Source organism: Rhinichthys klamathensis, unplaced genomic scaffold, assembly GCF_029890125.1.
Source record: "Rhinichthys klamathensis goyatoka isolate OS25496 unplaced genomic scaffold, OSU_Roscu_1.1 h1tg000522l_1, whole genome shotgun sequence".
Classification (NCBI taxonomy): domain Eukaryota; kingdom Metazoa; phylum Chordata; class Actinopteri; order Cypriniformes; family Leuciscidae; genus Rhinichthys; species Rhinichthys klamathensis.
In genome coordinates this window covers 205,103-224,942 of record NW_026607001.1, presented here as the reverse complement: position 1 = coordinate 224,942, position 19,840 = coordinate 205,103, and the positions used below count along the sequence as shown (strand labels likewise).

The 19,840-nt window shown below is 37.6% G+C and overlaps 1 protein-coding gene across 1 annotated transcript in view; it reads right to left on the bottom strand.

Annotated features, from left to right (window-relative positions):
* The window catches only part of lrpprc (leucine-rich pentatricopeptide repeat containing), a 70,004-nt gene extending 51,465 nt beyond the window's left edge, over window positions 1–18,539 (bottom strand). The window contains exons 1-11 of the mRNA XM_056238395.1: window positions 18,322–18,539; window positions 16,504–16,727; window positions 16,283–16,405; window positions 16,079–16,200; window positions 14,527–14,585; window positions 14,315–14,401; window positions 14,112–14,238; window positions 13,064–13,208; window positions 12,610–12,767; window positions 12,382–12,487; window positions 11,767–11,874 (exon numbers count right to left, since the gene is read on the bottom strand). Coding sequence (XP_056094370.1) covers window positions 11,767–11,874; window positions 12,382–12,487; window positions 12,610–12,767; window positions 13,064–13,208; window positions 14,112–14,238; window positions 14,315–14,401; window positions 14,527–14,585; window positions 16,079–16,200; window positions 16,283–16,405; window positions 16,504–16,727; window positions 18,322–18,500 — 1,438 coding nt within the window. The 5' untranslated portion in view covers window positions 18,501–18,539. The remainder of the gene's footprint in view (window positions 1–11,766; window positions 11,875–12,381; window positions 12,488–12,609; window positions 12,768–13,063; window positions 13,209–14,111; window positions 14,239–14,314; window positions 14,402–14,526; window positions 14,586–16,078; window positions 16,201–16,282; window positions 16,406–16,503; window positions 16,728–18,321) is intronic.
* Between the last annotated feature and the right edge of the window lie 1,301 nt (window positions 18,540–19,840).

Genomic DNA, 19,840 nt, shown 5'->3' with positions numbered 1-19,840 from the left:
TGTGGACAGAACGCGACATGGCGCTAAATATTTCATGGCCGTGCACAGCGGCGCACGTAATTGAAAGTGAATTCCCTCAAAGCGCTCGCATTTACATGAGAACCAGTCACAACAAATTCTGTCATGTAACCTTCACGTAGTGCAGACTTCAACACTGAGCAAACAAAAAACCTGTACAGGAACAAAGGTGAGAGCGATCCTGCATGTTTCATGAAGGTTATTGGATAAAAAAAGAAAAGAAATTAGATGTTTTTATTCTCGCTGCTGTAGTTGCAGTAAGATTCATCTGGACATGCTCTTTTGTAACTGCATTTATTTGTAACTCTTAAACAGATGGAAGTATGGAGAAAAATAATTTAACCAAATATCTAAATTGACAGACTTTTTATTGAGGTGTCAAGAGAAAGTATTTTTTTGTATTATACAAAAAAAAGCCCAATTTAACTCAGACTTTTCACGATTCAATTCAATCCCGATGTATAAAACCAATCAGAAACACGTTAGATTATGGAAGTAAAATTGGTTGCAACATGCACAATAATGACAGATTAATCCTCTGTGGTCAGCTATCGCGCCGGCGCGACGAGCTCACTTTTTTCCTTATCAGTGCAAAAAAGACTCAAATTACTCTGTTGATTTTGATCTTACAAATAAGTGTTGTACATAATTAGATCCTGTTAAGTGTCTATTTTCTTTTGTGGATACTCACAATAAAAACAAAGTGTTCTGCTTTTTGTCAAATAAAGAAAAATAAACATGATGCGAATTTTGCCTTCTCTCTGTCAGTGAAGTTCATTCCGAAACGCGTCCGAAAATGAACTGTAAGTAAATACTTGTCACATGGGCCTTAAAGATTTTTCGTTATGAAGCTGAAATTCTCTTCTTTTAAATGAAGTAATTTATATAAAAACAAATATTCTCAGTTTATGTAATCTGTATGAAAAGAGAGAGATGTCAGTCTTCTTCCTTTCAGCTCATTATAGCATATAACATTTTAACCCTTTCACACGTACGATCACACCGGTGTGATCAGTCTTGGCTGGTCCCTGGAGCGTACGATCACACCGGTGTGATTAGAACGGTCAGTGCATCACGTGATCATATGCTAAATTCAAACGTGCTGGCGCTGAGCCAGAGTCGGACGCACTCAGTGCTGTCATATATCACAACTATTGAGTATTTAAACCACATAATGTTTATTTTTATGTTTCAGACATTTAAAGGTGCAGTGTGCAACATTTTTGAGTATTTATTAACAGAAATGCAATATGACATCCATAACTATGTGTTCAGTGGTGTATAAAGAACTTACTTAATAAACCGTAATGTTTTTATTACCTTAGAATGAGGCATTTATATCTACATAGGCGCGGGAATCCCCTTCTATGAAGGTCGCCATATTGTGACGTCATGTTTCTACAGTTGCCGAACGCAAACAAACAGCGCTACAGACCGCGTTTCGTCACTACCTTGAAAGAGAAGCCGCAGGAAGCTAGAAGAAGATAGTCATAAACACCGTGAGTAGTTACTTTTCCCTTGTCAGTGGTGTAAATATGTAGTTGGATTGTTTCATGTAACTTAATTCTTCTCCCTCGCTGTGTTATGGCTTTGCTATGTGGGGATAAATGTGCTGGTTAAGTGGAGAGACAGCTGATTAGTAGGCTACTCTTGTCTTTGACCGTAAAACAGTTACAGGAATCACCAACCCGTTGATCTTGAAAGCATTTTAACCCTCTGGGGACCAAGGTGTTTTTGGGGTCCTTGAGATGTTTTGACATGCTCTGACATTTGTGCTTTTTTCAGTTGCTTATAAACATATTAATGGCACAGGTGAAATTACACTCTATTTAGCACAAACAGGTCTACCATAATGTGTGAGCAACATGTATGTACATGTTTGTATTTTCGAGGGAATATTGTTTATGCATGGTTATTGAAAAAAACTAAAAAATTAAGTTTTTGAAATAAGGACACAAAAAACATACTAAATATGTGTCCACAAGACTTTTGACTAATGTACGTTGTCGCCTAGAGTTTTTGCTTCAAAATGATCTGAAAATCATCCTTCCAAATCATTCACATAAAACAATAGATTGTTTTAAATTGTGAAAAACATTTTTTTGTTTGCCAAGGCAATATGCGGATGGGCGGAACGGCCCAACCCCTATCATGAATAATTAAGTGGTTCTCAGACAGTGACCCTGCATAATAATGAGCCTTTCATTCAGGGGTGTCACACAAGAAAGAATGCAAGGACAATATATATATATATATATATATATATATATATATATATATATATATATATATATATATATATATATATATATATATATATATATATACACTCACCGGCCACTTTATTAGGTACACCTGTCCAACTGCTCGTTAACACTTAATTTCTAAGCAGCCAATCACATGGTGGCAACTCAGTGCATTTAGGCATGTAGACATGGTCAAGACAATCTCCTGCAGTTCAAACCGAGCATCAGTATGGGGAAGAAAGGTGATTTGAGTGACTTTGAACGTGGCATGATTGTTGGTGCCAGAAGGGCTGGTCTGAGTATTTCAGAAACTGCTAATCTACTGGGATTTTCACGCACAACCATCTCTAGGGTTTACAGAGAATGGTCCGAAAAAGAAAAAACATCCAGTGAGCGGCAGTTCTGTGGGCGGAAATGCCTTGTTGATGCCAGAGGTCAGAGGAGAATGGCCAGACTGGTTCGAGCTGATAGAAGGGCAACAGTGACTGAAATAACCACTCGTTACAACCGAGGTATGCAGCAAAGCATTTGTGAAGCCACAACACGCACAACCTTGAGGCGGATGGGCTACAACAGCAGAAGACTCCACCGGGTACCACTCATCTGCACTACAAATAGGAAAAAGAGGCTACAATTTGCAAGAGCTCACCAAAATTGAACAGTTGAAGACTGGAAAAATGTTGCCTGGTCTGATGAGTCTCGATTTCTGTTGAGACATTCAGATGTTAGAGTCAGAATTTGGCGTAAACAGAATGAGAACATGGAACCATCATGCCTTGTTACCACTGTGCAGGCTGGTGGTGGTGGTGTAATGGTGTGGGGGATGTTTTCCTGGCACACTTTAGGCCCCTTAGTGCCAATTGGGCATCGTTTAAATGCCACGGCCTACCTGAGCATTGTTTCTGACCATGTCCATCCCTTTATGGCCACCATGTACCCATCCTCTGATGGCTACTTCCACCATGTCACAAAGCTCTAATCATTTCAAATTGGTTTCTTGAACATGACAATGAGTTCACTGTACTAAAATGGCCTCTACAGTCACCAGATCTCAACCCAATAGAGCATCTTTGGGATGTGGTGGAACGGGAGATTCGCATCATGGATGTGCAGCCGACAAATCTGCGGCAACTGTGTGATGCCATCATGTCAATATGGACCAAACTCCCTGAGGAATGCTTCCAGCACCTTGTTGAATCTATGCCACGAAGAATTGAGGCAGTTCTGAAGGCAAAAGGGGGTCCAACCCGTTACTAGCATGGGGTACCTAATAAAGTGGCCGGTGAGTGTATATATATATATATATATATTGTCATTGCATTCTTTCTTGTATATATATAGCCTACATATATATATATATATATATATACACACACACACACATATATATATATATATATACAAACAATCAAAATATAAATGAAAGCCAAAAGCACATTTTTAGTCATACCTGGAAACAAATCCTGGTCAAATGCTATATGGGCCATTCTACAGAATTGGTTCAAAGTTACAGTTGGAAACATCTTGAAAAGAAAATAGTCTTTTCCCATAAATGTCTTATAAAGTATTATTTTTTAAAGTAGACCAATACAATAAAAATAAACCAGTCGCATTTCAAAGTCGCTCGCGAAATGACCGCCAGGTGGCGCAAAGGGACATTTATCAAAACGCAAGTGGGGCTAATGTCAATTAACAGTAAGGATGAAATTCTACAAGTTATGGTAATTTACAAATAAGCCTACAACAAACATTTATTTTTAAACAAATATTTTTAAATATGCAACATGCACGTTTAAACAACAAACAATACAATCTGAACCAGTGCTTCTGCTCCTGTATTGAGACATGCAGCGCGTTTCAGTTACGATCCTGGTTCCAGTGGCCTTAATACATTCACGGCTTTTTAAAATGTCACAAAGCGTTTTGAGATGGTTTTGAATGAAATATTGAAGTTTATAATTAGGGTATTTTGGCAAACCACGCCGAGTGGCTATGCATTATTCTAAAATCTGGCTTTATTCTGGCATGTTGAATTAGAGTTTGACAAACGCGGCGGCGCGTTCATTTGAATTTATTTTTCTCATAACAGCTAAAAGAACTTACTGCGTAATTGTTGGTCATACAGATAAGATATCATCTTTTAAAACTGTAAAAGGTCTACTTTTATTCATGTAGGCTAAAGTAGGCCTACACTCACAAGCTAACGACAAAACGTTTTCTCGCTCATGTGAGAAACAAACGTTTGGGTATTTCTCAGTGAGGAAATTAATAGCCGAGCGGTAGAACTTACGGTTCCGATCATCAAGATGACACGGGTTCGAATCTCAAACAAACATTGTGTACTGTAAATTTTATATTTATTAATGCAGAGAGATTTGTCTAGCTCTAAAACTCTGTTACACCATACAGTTTTTTGCTTATATTTATAAAATAAAATTACCATGCATTTCCATTTTACACTAGGAAAAATAGTATCCAACAGAACGACTTTGCATCTGTATCAATCGGGTACCAATCGTAATTTCAAAAGCAGTTCTGTAAAAAAAGTAATTTTATATATATAGCCTATATATATATATTTTGTTTTTATTAGGCCTATTATTATTATTTTTTTGATTCCCTACAACCTAGAGTTTTTAAAAACATGGTTTAAGTAAAGTGTGATTTGCCAGGGGGGACTGGGATTTCCTTCTGGTCTAAACATCCCTGCTTCTGCTGAATTATTTGAATCCCCACACCCCTCCCTCCACAGTAATCAATGCTATAGGCTACTTCACCAATAGACCATATCAAATATAAAATAGAGATATGCAACAAGCACGTTTAAACGACAAACAATAAAATCAAAACCAGCGTTTCAGTTGTTCATTAGTTCCAGTGGCCTTAATGCATGCACGGCTTTTCAAAATTTCACAAAGCGTTTTGAGATTATTTTGAATGAAATATTGAAGTTTATAATTAAGTGTTTTGGCAGACCACGCCGAGTGGCCCTATGCATTTTTCTAAAGTCGGGTTTTATTCGAACTTTTGCTAACGACAAAAGTTTATCTGTCGTCTCTGTCTCCGGGAACTGCGCGTCACAAAAATGAACCGAAAGCCACTTCAGCTCAGTCACTATAAGAAATCGGCTATGTCTAAAGCCTTTAAATGTCTAAATATTCAGGCTAATAAATGTTATCTGATTATGTAATCCATAATGAAAACGAGAGGTACAGAGGATCTACTCAAACATGTAGCCTATGTAAGCGCTTCCCAATGAGAAAATGACAAGACAAGGGTGAAAATCTCGCTCTAATTAGCAGGCTAAATCGCCCTGAATTAAAATGTAAAAACAGATCAAATAATGTATTTGTCGAAATGTTGCGATATTGTTTCATTTAAGTTCATAATTATTCTATACATGTTATTTAATTTAGCAGCATTACCACGAAGCACCGTGGTTCGATATTTATTTGAATAATAAAGAAAAAAATAAACTTAATTCACAAATTGCATGCCTGGTTGTAAGGATCCAAAGATCCCTGTAGAATTTAATATTGAGTTGAACATTTTGTTCATGACAACAAATTAACATGCGTTTTTTTCATATTATATTTAGTTTTGTTTGGAAAAAGCTGGCCCAAACCAGTTTTATTTCATCAATTACTGAAATAATGAAATATTTAGTAATAAACTTTTATGACAGAAATATCACTAGGCTACATGTAACTTAAATCATTTAATTCCTTCATTATCAACACTGTCTAGAATAGCGATTTAAGTGTAAATTGCGACTTCTCTTTGTGTTAAATCAGCCTCAGACTCCGATAGCCGGTGGGGGGTTGGAGGGACAGTTCAGTGCTGTATCGAGCGCGCAGGACAATAGGCCTAGGTGTTAATGTTCCTCTTTCATATGGAGAGCGAGGGAGACTAAGGGCCCGTCTACACGAAGACGCGTTTCGCTGTATACGTATACATTTTTTATCGTATTGGCGTTTCGTCCACACGGATCCGGCGTTTTGGGAGAGTGAAACCGCTATTTTTTTAAACCGGGTCCCAAAGTGGATAAATCTGAAAACGACACCCTTGCGGTTTCGTGTGTACAGCCAATCCGTATATTTTGTGAAACGATGATGTCATCACATCACGTGTCGGCTGCGTGCGTGACGCATCACACGTAACAGCAACAACAATAATGGCGGACTACATGATTGTGTTCGTGCTGCAGAAGCTACTAAGCCTACTAGCTTTATTACAGCAAATTCTTTACAGCAAATTATTACATCTTCGTCTTCTTCTTCTTGGTTCGTATTCAGCGCGCAAGGTTATGCGCATGCTCAAAGTCTTCTTCTCCGTGTATAGTGTATCTCTGTGGCAGAATTACAGCGCCCCATGCTGGTCTGGCATATATACTACACCGTTTTCAGTCGGTTTCAGTGGTTTCGTGTGTACGCAGATATTTCTTGAGACGACGCCGTGTTTACGGAATTTTTTTTTAGAACGAGGAAAACAAAATATCGGATAGGGAACGCACCGGCTTCGTGTGGACGTGGTCTAAATAAACTTGCTAAAAAGAGATTCAGCGCGAGAGAGGCAAAGAAAAACGCATGTTTTAATTTAATTATGTTGCTTTGGACAATTTTCGTTTTGTAGGCCTACTGTTTTAATTGTTTAATATAGCTGTCATTTCTTTGGCAATACAAATTTAAAATGTCGCAAGAATAAGATTAGCCTAGTGTTTCTTATTTTGCATCGCAAAAGAAATAAACTCTAAACCCAATGCAACCCTGTTTTAAATAAAAAAAAAACTGTCCCGACACTTTATTTAAACCTTGAAATGTTCGAACTTGGTTTCAAACTTAAGTAATTTTAGTGTTCTTTTACATTACACAATAATTTAGCAGACTAAAGACGAGCTTCTTCATTTTCATTTTCTGATGCAATCGGCTGACAAATCTTCCTTCATCAGTTTATGTCCTTTGTGCAGCGCTGCGGTTCCAGGAATGTAGCAAATTTATGTTGTAATAATAATTAAACAAAACTCTTGACTTTAAATAAGTAAACAGTTATAAACAGTTAGCTATTTAAGCATCAAGAAGGTTAAATATAAACGCTGTTGGCCAACATCGGTTAACAACATGTATGCTACATTGAGATTCGAGCTCGGGTCGATTGAAGCTCGTGTTGTTGCGTTAACCACTGAGCTATCGTCTGTACGTCTGTAAATGTTTTTATTGCAATGTTTTATTTTTTCATTATTTATTCAATTTCATTTCAGTAGCCTAATTTCAGTATTGTGATTATGAATTATTTTAACTACGTTTCACTTGTTGAATTCATCTGCTACCAGCTTTCAATCGCTCTGAATGAGCCGCGGTGCGGCGGCAGAATACGCATTAGAGAGAATAAACAAACACTTTTCAGAGTCTATGATTGTAGCGCCTCTTGGCGGTAAAAGGCAGAAAATACACCCCACATTTTACCGCCGCGGTGGAACGGCTGATGTGGGCATTGTCATGGCTTGCCTCAACATTTGCGTTTGAATAGCGCGCGTCCTCCGTGGTCGTGTCAGATTAACGCGTAATGAAGTGTAATGAGCTGGGGAAAAAAAATCTGACAGCACTCTCTTTTCATACAGATTACATAAACTGAGAATATTTGTTTTTTATATAAATTACTTCATTGAAAAGAAGAAAATTCAAGCTTCATAAAGAAAAATCTCTCGTGCCTGTATGACAAGTATTTGCAGAGTTAGAGTTAATTTTTCGGACGTGTTTCAGAATGGACTGCACTGACAGAGAGAAGGCAAAAACTCGCATCATGTTTATTTTTCTTTATTTGACAAAAAGCACAAAACTTTGTTTTTATTGTGAGTATACAGAAAAATAATAGACAATTAACAGGATCGATTGATGTATAACACTTATATGTACGATCAAAATCAACTATTTTAAGTCTATTTTTCTGCTATGTGAAAAAAACCCGGCAAAACGCGCCGGCGCGTTTCTGGTCCCCAGAGGGTTAAGTCGATCGAGTTTCCAAAATCAGAGAAAAAAAGCCTATTGTGTGTGTAGTAAGTGTGTCTAGGGGATGCGGAGGCGCGCGCGCTGTTATAATCACGTCATTTTTGCCACACACACCTTTAATCTCATATCATGCGGACGCGTCGAGTTTAAACAAGGCTTTACGCTTTAACCAGCTCAGCCACAGTAACAGCTCATATTAGCCAGCTAAAGTTTTACTACCCTGTTAGAAAAAATATATAGTTGCATATTTTCATGTGGTTCTTCTCCCTCGCTGTATTATGGGTTTGCTATGTGGGGAGAATGTGCTGGTTACGTTCGTGAGACAATCAGCTGATTACTATTATTATATTATGTATTAAGACCCTTGATCCTCACCTGAAACTTTATCCATGATGTGGTTTATAATGGACTGTGGTACAGAAACTTGGTTTACGCTGGCTATTCTCTGCTGTCTCAGTCGACAATGTTTGTCCCGTTTTAGCCACCGTAGCTTCTTCGAAAGGGAGGGTTGAGCGGTGGGCTGAGCCCTTAGTGAAAACTCGCAACCGAACCGCTAGATGTCGCCAAAAATCACACACTGGACCTTTAAATACACATAAGAACTAGCAAAACAATGATTTTGAGTTTGTAAAATACACACTGATGTCTATGGAAGCGGCAATAATAATCCTTTCCATTATAATAAGACGAAACGTTTTATTCATATCAGATACACATTGTGTAAGTAGCTTTACATTTTACCCTATTCTTCTCCCAGTTCACTGGCCACTTACTTTCATGTATTTTGTGAGAAGCAACAGATCCGATTCTCTGAACTGTGAAACAAACTAAAATGGCGCCGCCCATCGCGCATACAGCTCAACTAACACGATCGTTATAAAGGTGTTTAAACAACAAAACACATCCACTTGCACATATTTGACAATCGGAATATCAGTGTTTCATGCTATAGCGAATACATTTGTGAATATTTTGAATAGAAAAGGAAGAAAGACATAAAAGCAGATCATCATTCATTCAGCTCTGTGTTGTGATTGCGCTGTGTCACGTGACAAGCAATGACGCGTCACCATGGAAACATTAAAGTGGCAGGTTCTAAATAACGGTCGCCTTGAAAAACTCACGCTGGGGGGTCAGTTAGATTTAGGGGTGTCCATGGTTAACCGATTAACCGTTAAAAATTGCTTAACCGAGTGAAACATTTTGCTCGGTTAAGTGGCGTCAATGGCGTGCATTGAATTTAGTTGTAATACATTTTTGCACCACCAGAGACCGCCAGAGCGCTCCCATACATTTGTAATGTCCACAAGAAGAAGTAGTCATGACCAGTTTTCTAATATGAAGCGGGCAAAGAAAAGCACAGCGTGGGAGCACTTTAAAATCGAGAATGACGGGGCAAAATGTAAGTATTGCAATGCAGTGCTTAGATATACTTAAAGTACAACCTCGTTGTTGTACAATCTCAACAGCCAACACCCGGGCATCATTATGGTCTCGTGTGTTCACACCGAACACGAATAGAGCGTCAAATAACGTTACGCGTCTATCGCGTCTAGCTTGAACATTCGCTCGAGTTCAAATTTTTCAACTTGCGCGGAAGACATTCGCGGCAAACGCGTCGCCCAATTCGCGTCATCCGCAACGCCCGGCGCGAATGGTGCGTCTATTCGCGTCTTTGCATTGACTTTGTATGTAATCACTCGCGCATATAATTAAATTCGCGTTCGGTTTGAACACACCATAACTGCTCTGTCCTTACCACTGCGTTTTATTTCTATAAATTAATTTCGTTTTAAATGTGGTCCAACCAGTTATTAAAGGTGTTAAAAATGAACTACCCCTTTCTCGTGTGTCTGTATCTCGGGGTTGCGGCGCGCACACTATGGTTAACCGAGTATTAACCGCTAAGGGCCTCGGTTAACGGTTAATGAAAAACTTGAAAACGTGCAGCCCTAGTTAGAATATTTTAAACTTACGTGTGAAAGGGTTAATGTGACCACGCCCACTGAGACCGCGCGCTATTCAAACGCAAATGTTGAGGCAAGCCATGAAAACGCCCACATCAGCTGGATAAAACATCCAGTTTAATAAGAATCTTGTACTTTACCTCGTCTTTCTGCGCTGTGAGGAATAATACTATCGTAATAATCCTGGAAAAGTTACCTCAGAAGTGCTGGTAGTTTCATTTCAAGGAGCGGATCCAGCTGATGTAGTAAGTTTATTCTTAAGTGCCTTGTTCTAATCGCGTTATTGAAAAGTGTCTGTAAACTGCACAAAGACTGTTTAAATATGAATTGCGTGTCTGTGTGTGAATGAATGAATGGCACAGACGCACGTGCGATGTTGTTTACTACAGATGTACATCGCATCTGTGCGTTCATTCACTCTCGCTCCTACATTAGTAAACGTTATTCTTACATGAACACATCTAAACTATATTGCTATAGCCTACTGAGATTTGTTCTAATCGTGATATAGAATAGTGTCTGTAATGACAACATTTCGTTGACTAGTTTTGGATAGATTATAAAGTTTTTACTCTAAAATAGACATCAAATAAGCTTTTGTTAGACAGTTTCTGCTCATATGTTAAATATATAGTATGTTTTGTCAAAATAAAATAATCAACTGTTAATAGTGTTTGTTCCAATGCAAGCTAGGCTATATCAAAATAATGAATCCTTAACTTTGAAATATGTATGATAAAATGTATTGGCCTACTTTACAAAATAAAAAAATAATACTTTATAAGAGATTTATGGAAAAAGACAATTTTCTTTTCAAGATGTTTCCAACTCTAACTTTGAACCAATTCTATAGAATGGCCCATATAACCTATTTGAACAGGATTTGTTTCCAGGTATGACTAAAAATTTGCTTTTGACTTTCATTTATATTTTGATTTTATATATATGTGTGTGTATGTATATATGTATATATATTGTCCTCGCATTCTTTCTTGTGTGACACATCTGAATGAAAGGCTCATTATTATGCGGGTCTTTGTCTTCTCAGGTGAGAATCATCTAATTATACATGAGGGGTTGGGCCGTTCGCATATTGCCTTTCCAAACAAAAAAATGTTTTTCACAATTTAAAACAATCTATTGTTTTATGTGAATGATTAGGCAGGATGATTTTCAGATCATTTTGAAGCAAAAACTCTAGGCGACAACATCCATTAGTCAAAAGTCTTGTGGACACATATTTAGTATGTGTTTTGTGGCCTTATTTCAGAAACTTTAATTTTTAGTTTTTTCAATAACCATGCATAAACAATATTCTCTCAAAAATACAAACATGTACATACACGTTGCTCACATATTATGATAGCCCTGTTTGTGCTAAATAGAGTGTAATTTCACCTGTGCCATTAATATGTTTATAAGTAACTGAAAAAAGCACAAATGTCAGGGCATGTCAAAACATCTCAAGGACCCCAAAAACACCTTAGACCCCCAGAGGGTTAAGAATGAGGCTGGAAGCTCAGGACTCACCAGGAATGTTCTTGTCTTTCTGGTGATAAGTAAACAGGGGCCAGAAGTAGTGAGGTCTGAGAGGCAAGCCCTCCTCCTTCATCCTCCTCATGAGCGCAACAGCCATATCTGGAAAGTTACAAAGAACAGCATATTAACACAAATCGAGCTGTGCAATTATCAGATATATGGGTGGGAGTAGGCGATATGAGCAAAATCTTATACATCATATATAACAGTTAATCGTGTCTATCGGTCCACCCCTAATCAATTAAACTAATAATAAAGAGAAAGAGATCTTAAAACTGGGTCCAGAAATAAAACATTGTGAGATATATTTGAATTAACACAGGATAATTTTAATCTTGTTAACATAATCCTGTATTATAATGTTTTGACATTACAAAACCCTTTTTTATCATTCTTATTAGGTTAATAACTTTGATTTAATTGTTTTTTGTAATTGTCATATCAGCATCAATGGCTATTTTCACAGCAAAATAAAAGTGTTTTAAGACAGAGATAGACAAATAAACTCGAATAGACTAAGCTTTAATTAAAAGCCTGGGGTTTAAAAAGACAATACGAAGGATTAAGTAGTCTTTTCAAACTTTAAATCTACTTCATTGTACTCACTGGTCTTCTTGGCTTCCAGGGCACACAGAAGGGTGAACTGCAGTGGCGATGAGTGCAGACCTGAATCTTTAAGATCTTTGCAAAACCCAGCTATGTTCTCCACAGACTGCAAGAGACAGACACACAAATTAACAACACTTATAACAACAAGCTTAAAATGAACAGAAATTCGACATACAGGTCCACTTAATATGGACTCTTAAAATTGTTTAGATTCGGGTCCCTCACCTTGTCCATATTGACAGAGTGGCGAAGAAAGAAGTTTCCCAAGTCTGGGGAATCATTGGTCTGTGTGTCTGCCAGCAGGCCAGTGAAGCTCTTCAACACAGAAAACGCTGTCTCTTCATGTCCGTGGGTAATCAGACTCAAGCAGAGGTTCATAGCGTCTGAGGAAATTTAAATGAATCGATGCATCAGTTTGAAAATAAAAAAATGTATATCAATCATTAATAACTTTCCCAAAATCCCATAACTCAATGCATCAATATTGTATGCATTCCATTTCTCTAATTGGCTTGGGTTCATATTTAAAACACTTAAAATAGAATACTGCTATGAATACATATGGGAACATTATGGCTCACTATGGGCCACTTTGGTAATTGCTTAAGGCAAACTTCAAAGCTAATGGTCCCATATTCCCTTCGCTTCCATGACATGACACAGTAGTCAGCGGACACACCTGGCACATATCTCCTCTCGTGACGCATGTGCTCCACAATCTCGGGGACATACTGCTGATGGCCGGCCTTAGTCAGACTGAAAACCACCTGCATCAAATCTCTGTCCATCAGATGGATATCTGCATTCTCCATCGTCTCTTGAGTCTAAAGGAGACAAAACATATGACATAAGATATGAAAGTATAAATTTCATGGGGTGGTGATGGCACAGTGGATAAGACACATGCCTTTGGTGTGAGAGACCTGGGTTCGAATCCACTGTGAGACACCAATGTGTCCCTGAGCAAGACACTTAACCCCTAGTTGCTCCACAGGCGTGCGACCTCTGACATATATAGCAATTGTAAGTCGTTTTGGATAAAAGCGTCAGTTAAATGAATAAATGTAAAAGTTCAAAAGTTTGGGGTCAGTACTTAAAAAAAGAAGAAGAATACTTTTATTTAGCAAGGACACATAAAATTGATCAATAGTGACAGTAAAGACATTTATATGTTACAAAAGACTTCTTTTTCAAAAAAAAAAAAAAACTGTTCTTTTTAACCTGAGTTTAACCTTTAAGAGTCCTGAAAAATGTTTCAAGAAAAATATTAAGCACCACAACTATTTTCAACAGTGATAATGATAAGAAATGTTTCTTGAGCTCTAAATCAGCATATTAAAACAATATCTGATTGATTAAAAAAATCTTACAGACCACAAACTTTTGAATGGTAGCCCATTTTAAATATTATATTATAAAAATATATATTATAATATTTTATTATATTATGATATAATAAAAATGATTTATTTTACATTCATGTAGGTTGCCTTATGGGGCCAAAATATTGAGATCACATGACCAGCCAAATACAACTTAATCGTCCTATTATCGGATAAACCTTAAAAATATAAATGTAAATATAAAAAAGTTATAAATATAAATTGCATTACAAGCTGCACAATTCTTAGCAGTGACCCGACAATACATAATTTCAATCATTTGAAAAATTTGACATTATTAACAATTTTCTTAATCAGTCCATTTCATCTCCCATAATCACGGACCTGTTTAATTTTGGCAATATCGCCTTTCTCAGCGTACACATTGAGGAGAGACAGGTACGTGTCTGGGCCAGGCTCAATCCCTGCCCCTTTCATGACTGATAGGATGCCTTCAGCACTGTCCATGTCCCTGCACAGACACAAGTTACTCAACACACATGTGCCAAACACACAGAAAAGGCAAGTCAATGGCACGATACACTTACCCTGCCCGGGCATGGCCTGTCACTAGGGAGTTGAACACGGCCTCTGTGATGGGCAAGTCTTTGCTCTTCATAAAGCCCAGGATTGTACTGCAAGAAGTTATGATATAAGCATCGTTTCTTCTCATTTTTTTCTTGTGATAGCCAAGTAAATAATATTTCTATTTTTTACAAGATTTACAACATAAGGATAAACTAATTTGCTGACAACTCACCTTGCACCTTCAATGTCACCATCCTCACAGTATGCTGCAATGAGTCTCTGATAGGTCACCTAGATAGTCATAATATATAACAAATACAAATAAACATGGTATCCAATTAAATTCCCTAGCTAGCATCAGTGATTGACAAAATTCTTTTTTTCCCATTGTTTTTTGCACCTTGTCTGATACAAAAAAGAATTTTGTCAAAGTCAAAAGATTATTTTTGTAGTAAATTTTTAGTAGATACCATTTAAAATAATTGTTAATATCATACAAGTATTTTTTCTCTAAATAAAGATGTGATATACCGGATGTTAGCGATCTGTAGATCTGTATCGGGCCGATTAAACATTTTTTAACAATCGGTATCGGCTATCCTAAGCCTGTCAGCTTTCACGCATGTGTCATGCAGTAGGTGGCAGTATGCATGTTCAAGTGGGTTTGCCAACCGCCATTAAAAGGAAAAGAAGAAAAGAAGCTGAAACGTGTTAGCGTGACGCTCGAGAACCAATGACGTCAGTCCTAGTGCATCACGGACGTTCAAGTTTCTGTGTTTGTGATTTGATGTGCTCTTTTGTAACAAATCACTCAAAAGTCATTTACATATTGTTTACTGTTTATTTCTATCTGCCGTTTTTGTGTATGTGTCTCTTCAAAAGGAGCTTCAAGAGCTCATCAAAACAGGACAATCTGAGGCACTGAAAATGTCAGAAACTGTCAGTAACAGTGTTCAGTTCGAACCGGAGTCGGACAATGATGCCAGGAGAGCCAGAGAATATGTGCTGTATGGAGATAGAACAGGTATAGTTTTGTTTAATCACAGTTCTAAAATACGTTGCCATCTTGCTTTAATCCACTATTAGTACAAGCCTGTTGTAGTGGACCCTGTCCGAACGATGGCAATAACTTTACTGAGTTTTTTTTTAAAGTTTATTGTGCATCACACATAAGATGAATCATTCACTCCAGAAAATGACTGTAAGAGCTGAATGCACAGTACAAGAAAATAACTTTTTAGCAAAACCTGTGTTTTGTATTGTCCCTTTGTATTGACCATCGTTCATGAGTCTGGTGTAAAATGATTTCTGCAGACATAAACAAATTTAGGTATATGGGGCCACACTCCCTTCAAAAATAAAACTAATCCACTGCGTCTTCAGTGGCTCTGATGTCAGGAGTACATGAAGACACTTACATCCAACAACAAAACACCTTATGACACATTCTTACAAAGTTGCTTACGACACATTCTTGTCGCTACAGCTGCTGGAGAAAATGGCCGACAGTGCACAGCTCGCTCAGAGCTAAAATTGCATTATTCTTATTCAAATAGCTAGCTACCTAAGTAGAAACTGGCTGCAAATTGAAACAGCTCGCTGGATGACACGGTTTCAGACTCAGACAGCCCATAAGAAACTGGCTGCGTGTTTTCTTTTCAGCTTTTCTGACCTGGCAGACAAGCCAGAAATCTAACTAAATGCAAAAAAGCAAGAATTTCATCCAATGTCCACTTTATCTAAAATATTTACCCCGAATATTGTTTACTTTTAATTATACTCACTCTGTTTGGCTGAACATTAGCAGCTTCCATTTTAGCAAGGAAGTCGGTTGGAGAGAATTTGAACTCATTCTGCAGGTACGTCTTGAGCAGGGCATTGTAATGGCTCACATCATAGATGGAGCCTGCAACAAACAGCAATATGAAAGTTCAAATCCCAGGTTTAGAGGTACAACCAGTAACTGTTCAAGGGTCTTTAACTCATACCAAGTTCTTGAAGCTTATCCCAGATCCGTTGTGCCAGCTCTATGCGCTCAGTCAGGGGAACCTCAGGAAGCAGTGAGCCACAGCTTCTCAGCAACAACAGGGCTTGATTTCCACTTGGATATCCTATTTGGAGTGATTTTATAGAAATGACATACAGAACAGGTAGAGATTTTTATATGGAAATGGATCCAGGAAAGATCCTCAAGCAAAGGAACAAGTACCTGTTCTGCAGATGTCATGGAAGATGCGTAGCAGCAGTGTTTTGGTGACCCTGCCTGTCCTTCGGACTGAGCTGTCTAGTTTCTCCAGAGCCCAGTCAAACTGCTGAGCCTGCTTGGAACGGACTGCCACGCTGGCCTCATCCCTCACCAGCCCCCTCTGCTCCGGGACAACTCCATACTGACGACAACTCACACAGGGCAAGGCTGATCTGTATGACAACAAACTGCAGAAGAAGTGTCTGCAATAAGTGTACAGCCTTAGCATTACAAGAAATGAATATGTTAAAGGTGCTTACTACTAAAACAACTTGTATGAGATTAATTTAATAAATTAAACAATTTATGATTGATTTATACAATGATTTCTGATTAATCCCACATTTATGATGAACACCTGCTCGTTTCATGTCTAAGTAGGGGTGGGCTTTGTATCGTCTATAATAACATTATAATTGTTGTTTTACCAATGTGCAAGCTGACACCATCAAGATGTAGCCTATTAGAATGCCTTTAAAATAAGAAGAAAAAAACAAAACAAAACCACAGCAGAACTGTTGAGGGTCACTGAACAACATTGCGGTGTTTAGTTACTGAATGAATCTGCTTTTTTAAACTAATCAATTAAGTGAGTGATTCAATTAACCATTCATAGTCATCAGTCACTTGCTTCATTCCTGAAGGAACCAGCCATTTGAAATAATTGTCTGAAAAAAATGATTCAATGACTCACTCATTGAAACTAAAATCTCTTTTTAATATTGATATTTATGCAATTGTAATTGCAGTGAAATTATATTCATGTCACCTCTGAGGCGCATTAAACAATCTGTGTAAATTCACCTAAATCCCACTTCAGATGCAAAAATGGATTTTGTTGATGCTAGCTTAATTTCATTGGTTACGGTTAATTAAATGTATTTATTAAATGTAAGAGTTGGACATAAAAAATTAGGAATTAGGAAAATGCCCTTATAAATGGTAAAAATTTCCCCAGAAAACAATTTAGGAGGCCAAATATGTTAATGCTGAGCCTAGGTACTACCAACACAAAAATACAAACAAATATATAGGCTATATTTTTCTCCCCAGAACACAGCCTTATCCTTATGTGGATTTATGGAAAAGAAAAACTTATGCTTAAGTATTTTATGTAGATTTGAGTTAACCACCATAGACGATGAGGGTCACAGTTTAACTATTTAGGTCATTGTATCCCTAAATAGAGTAACTAACATGCAAGAAACTAACAGATTAAAAGTTGGCCAATAAAATGTGCAGTATTCTCAGATGGCTTAAAATGACCTTGACGTGTTGACCCTTGAATTTTGACCCATGCTAACATACAGTTCTCAGCAACACTAGTATTAGCCTAAAATAACGTTACACAACTAGAGTTATATGGACATATACATTATCATAATTTTTAGTAGGTTTAATGACTATTTTATTAAACTGATTGTGAGGCTTTATGATAGAAAACTTTGATTCCAAATAAGACTGTTTGAAAAATAATATGATTTATAAATGTTATGTGCATTATAAAGAAGCTGAAAAAAGGGCAATGCTACGTTCATATTTTCTGCAGTGATATTCATGTTTGACACTGCAGGTTATGAGCTTATGCAAGGAAGCCATTTCTCTTATACAACATCATTATATGACCAAATGACAATATTTAGAAATTTTCGTTGATATTTAGTATGTAACCTGCACAGAGGACATTATCAATGCGTTATAGTACAGTTAGAGGAGTGATCACCTCTCAATGACAACTGCATGATCTAAACACGCATGGCATAGAGTCATGCTGCGTTATACCTGTTAACATTTAACCTTCCCGGAACTGCCTGACGCACACAAAACCCAATACGTGGAGTCCCGACCACTCCGCTGTAAAGACGACCAGCTGCCGGTGCATGTCTGCTGTTTCCTAAGACCTGAAGCAATGAAGCCGATGAATATTTGAGAAGCCGGGCTGATCTTAAGAGCGCAGCCATGTTTAGCTTGCAGAAGAGCGAAGGACATCCGCACCACGTGACAGGTCAGAGAGCAACGGGAGAGACCATTGTATTCATAGGGGGGCTATGTAGTTGTTTAGCAGCTGTTTGGTAATTTTAGCAATAATACACAGGTTACAAAATATAAAATGTTACAAAATACAGAATGTTAGGCTAGTCATACACAATTATATTAAAGATATATCTAATACATCATGAGTTTTGCACTTGCTTGAGGAAACTGCATGCAATACTGTTTGATTTCCTCGAGACAATAAACGTGGTCTTACTGTGTATTATGAATATGAAAAAGTACCTACAAATTAATAAATAGTTCTCCTTAGGATACCATCGACATATCCTTACAATACTCTGAACTAAAAACAATATCAGTTGAGTCTTCCTTCTAATAAAATAGTAATTACCAAAAACATTTAGGCCTAGTGTATGTAAAAAACAAAAAAGTAAAATAGATTCTTTATAGCTAACAAAATACACAAAATACTTAAAATGTATAATTTATAAACAAACATGACACTCAAATGTTATATCCAGTTAAAATATGTGTGTGTGTGTGTGTGTGTGTGTGTGTGTGTGTGTGTGTGTGTGTGTGTGTGTGTGTGTGTGTGTGTGTGTGTGTGTGTGCTTGTAATAATGTTTTTAATTCCAGTGGTACTGGTGGATTTGCACGGGAAATTCGAGCATGTCTTAGTTTGCGACTTTGCGTCATCACGTCACATCTGTACACATACAGAAGGAGTCTCGGCTAGTAGGCTATGTTGCGTGTGAGGATGTTGGAGGTTGAGATTTATTATAGCCTTTTCTCACAGCACTTGATATAAACTTATCAATTTGATGGCGGATCCAGAAAGGTTCAAACGACAATCACCAGTGACAACAGATTCACCCGTTGTAAAATGCAAAAGACTTCGGAGTGGCTACAGAAAAAAAGAGACTGCAACTGGGCCCATGCGAAAACAAGGATAAATATCGGAAGGGCATAAAATGTAGTCACGCAATGGTTAACATTAACCATTTGAGAACAAAGTATAATTTGCATGGTTTGACGTGATATGATAAGCGATCGTTAGATTTAATCACCGCGATTTACTGCAATGATTTTTTCCCCTTAGTTGGTCAGAACCAGAACAAACGTGGATGTTACTTGTTCAGATGACGTTTTCCGGTAAAAATTCTTATGTTAGTCATTCTTCCAAAAAGAATAATCTGTGATTCCGAATGACAGTATCCACACCGCGCGGTGACTGACAGCCGCACATTCTCCTCAAAACATTGGATTCATCCTCGCTGTGCCGCGCCGAGGCACAACCCACGTAAAG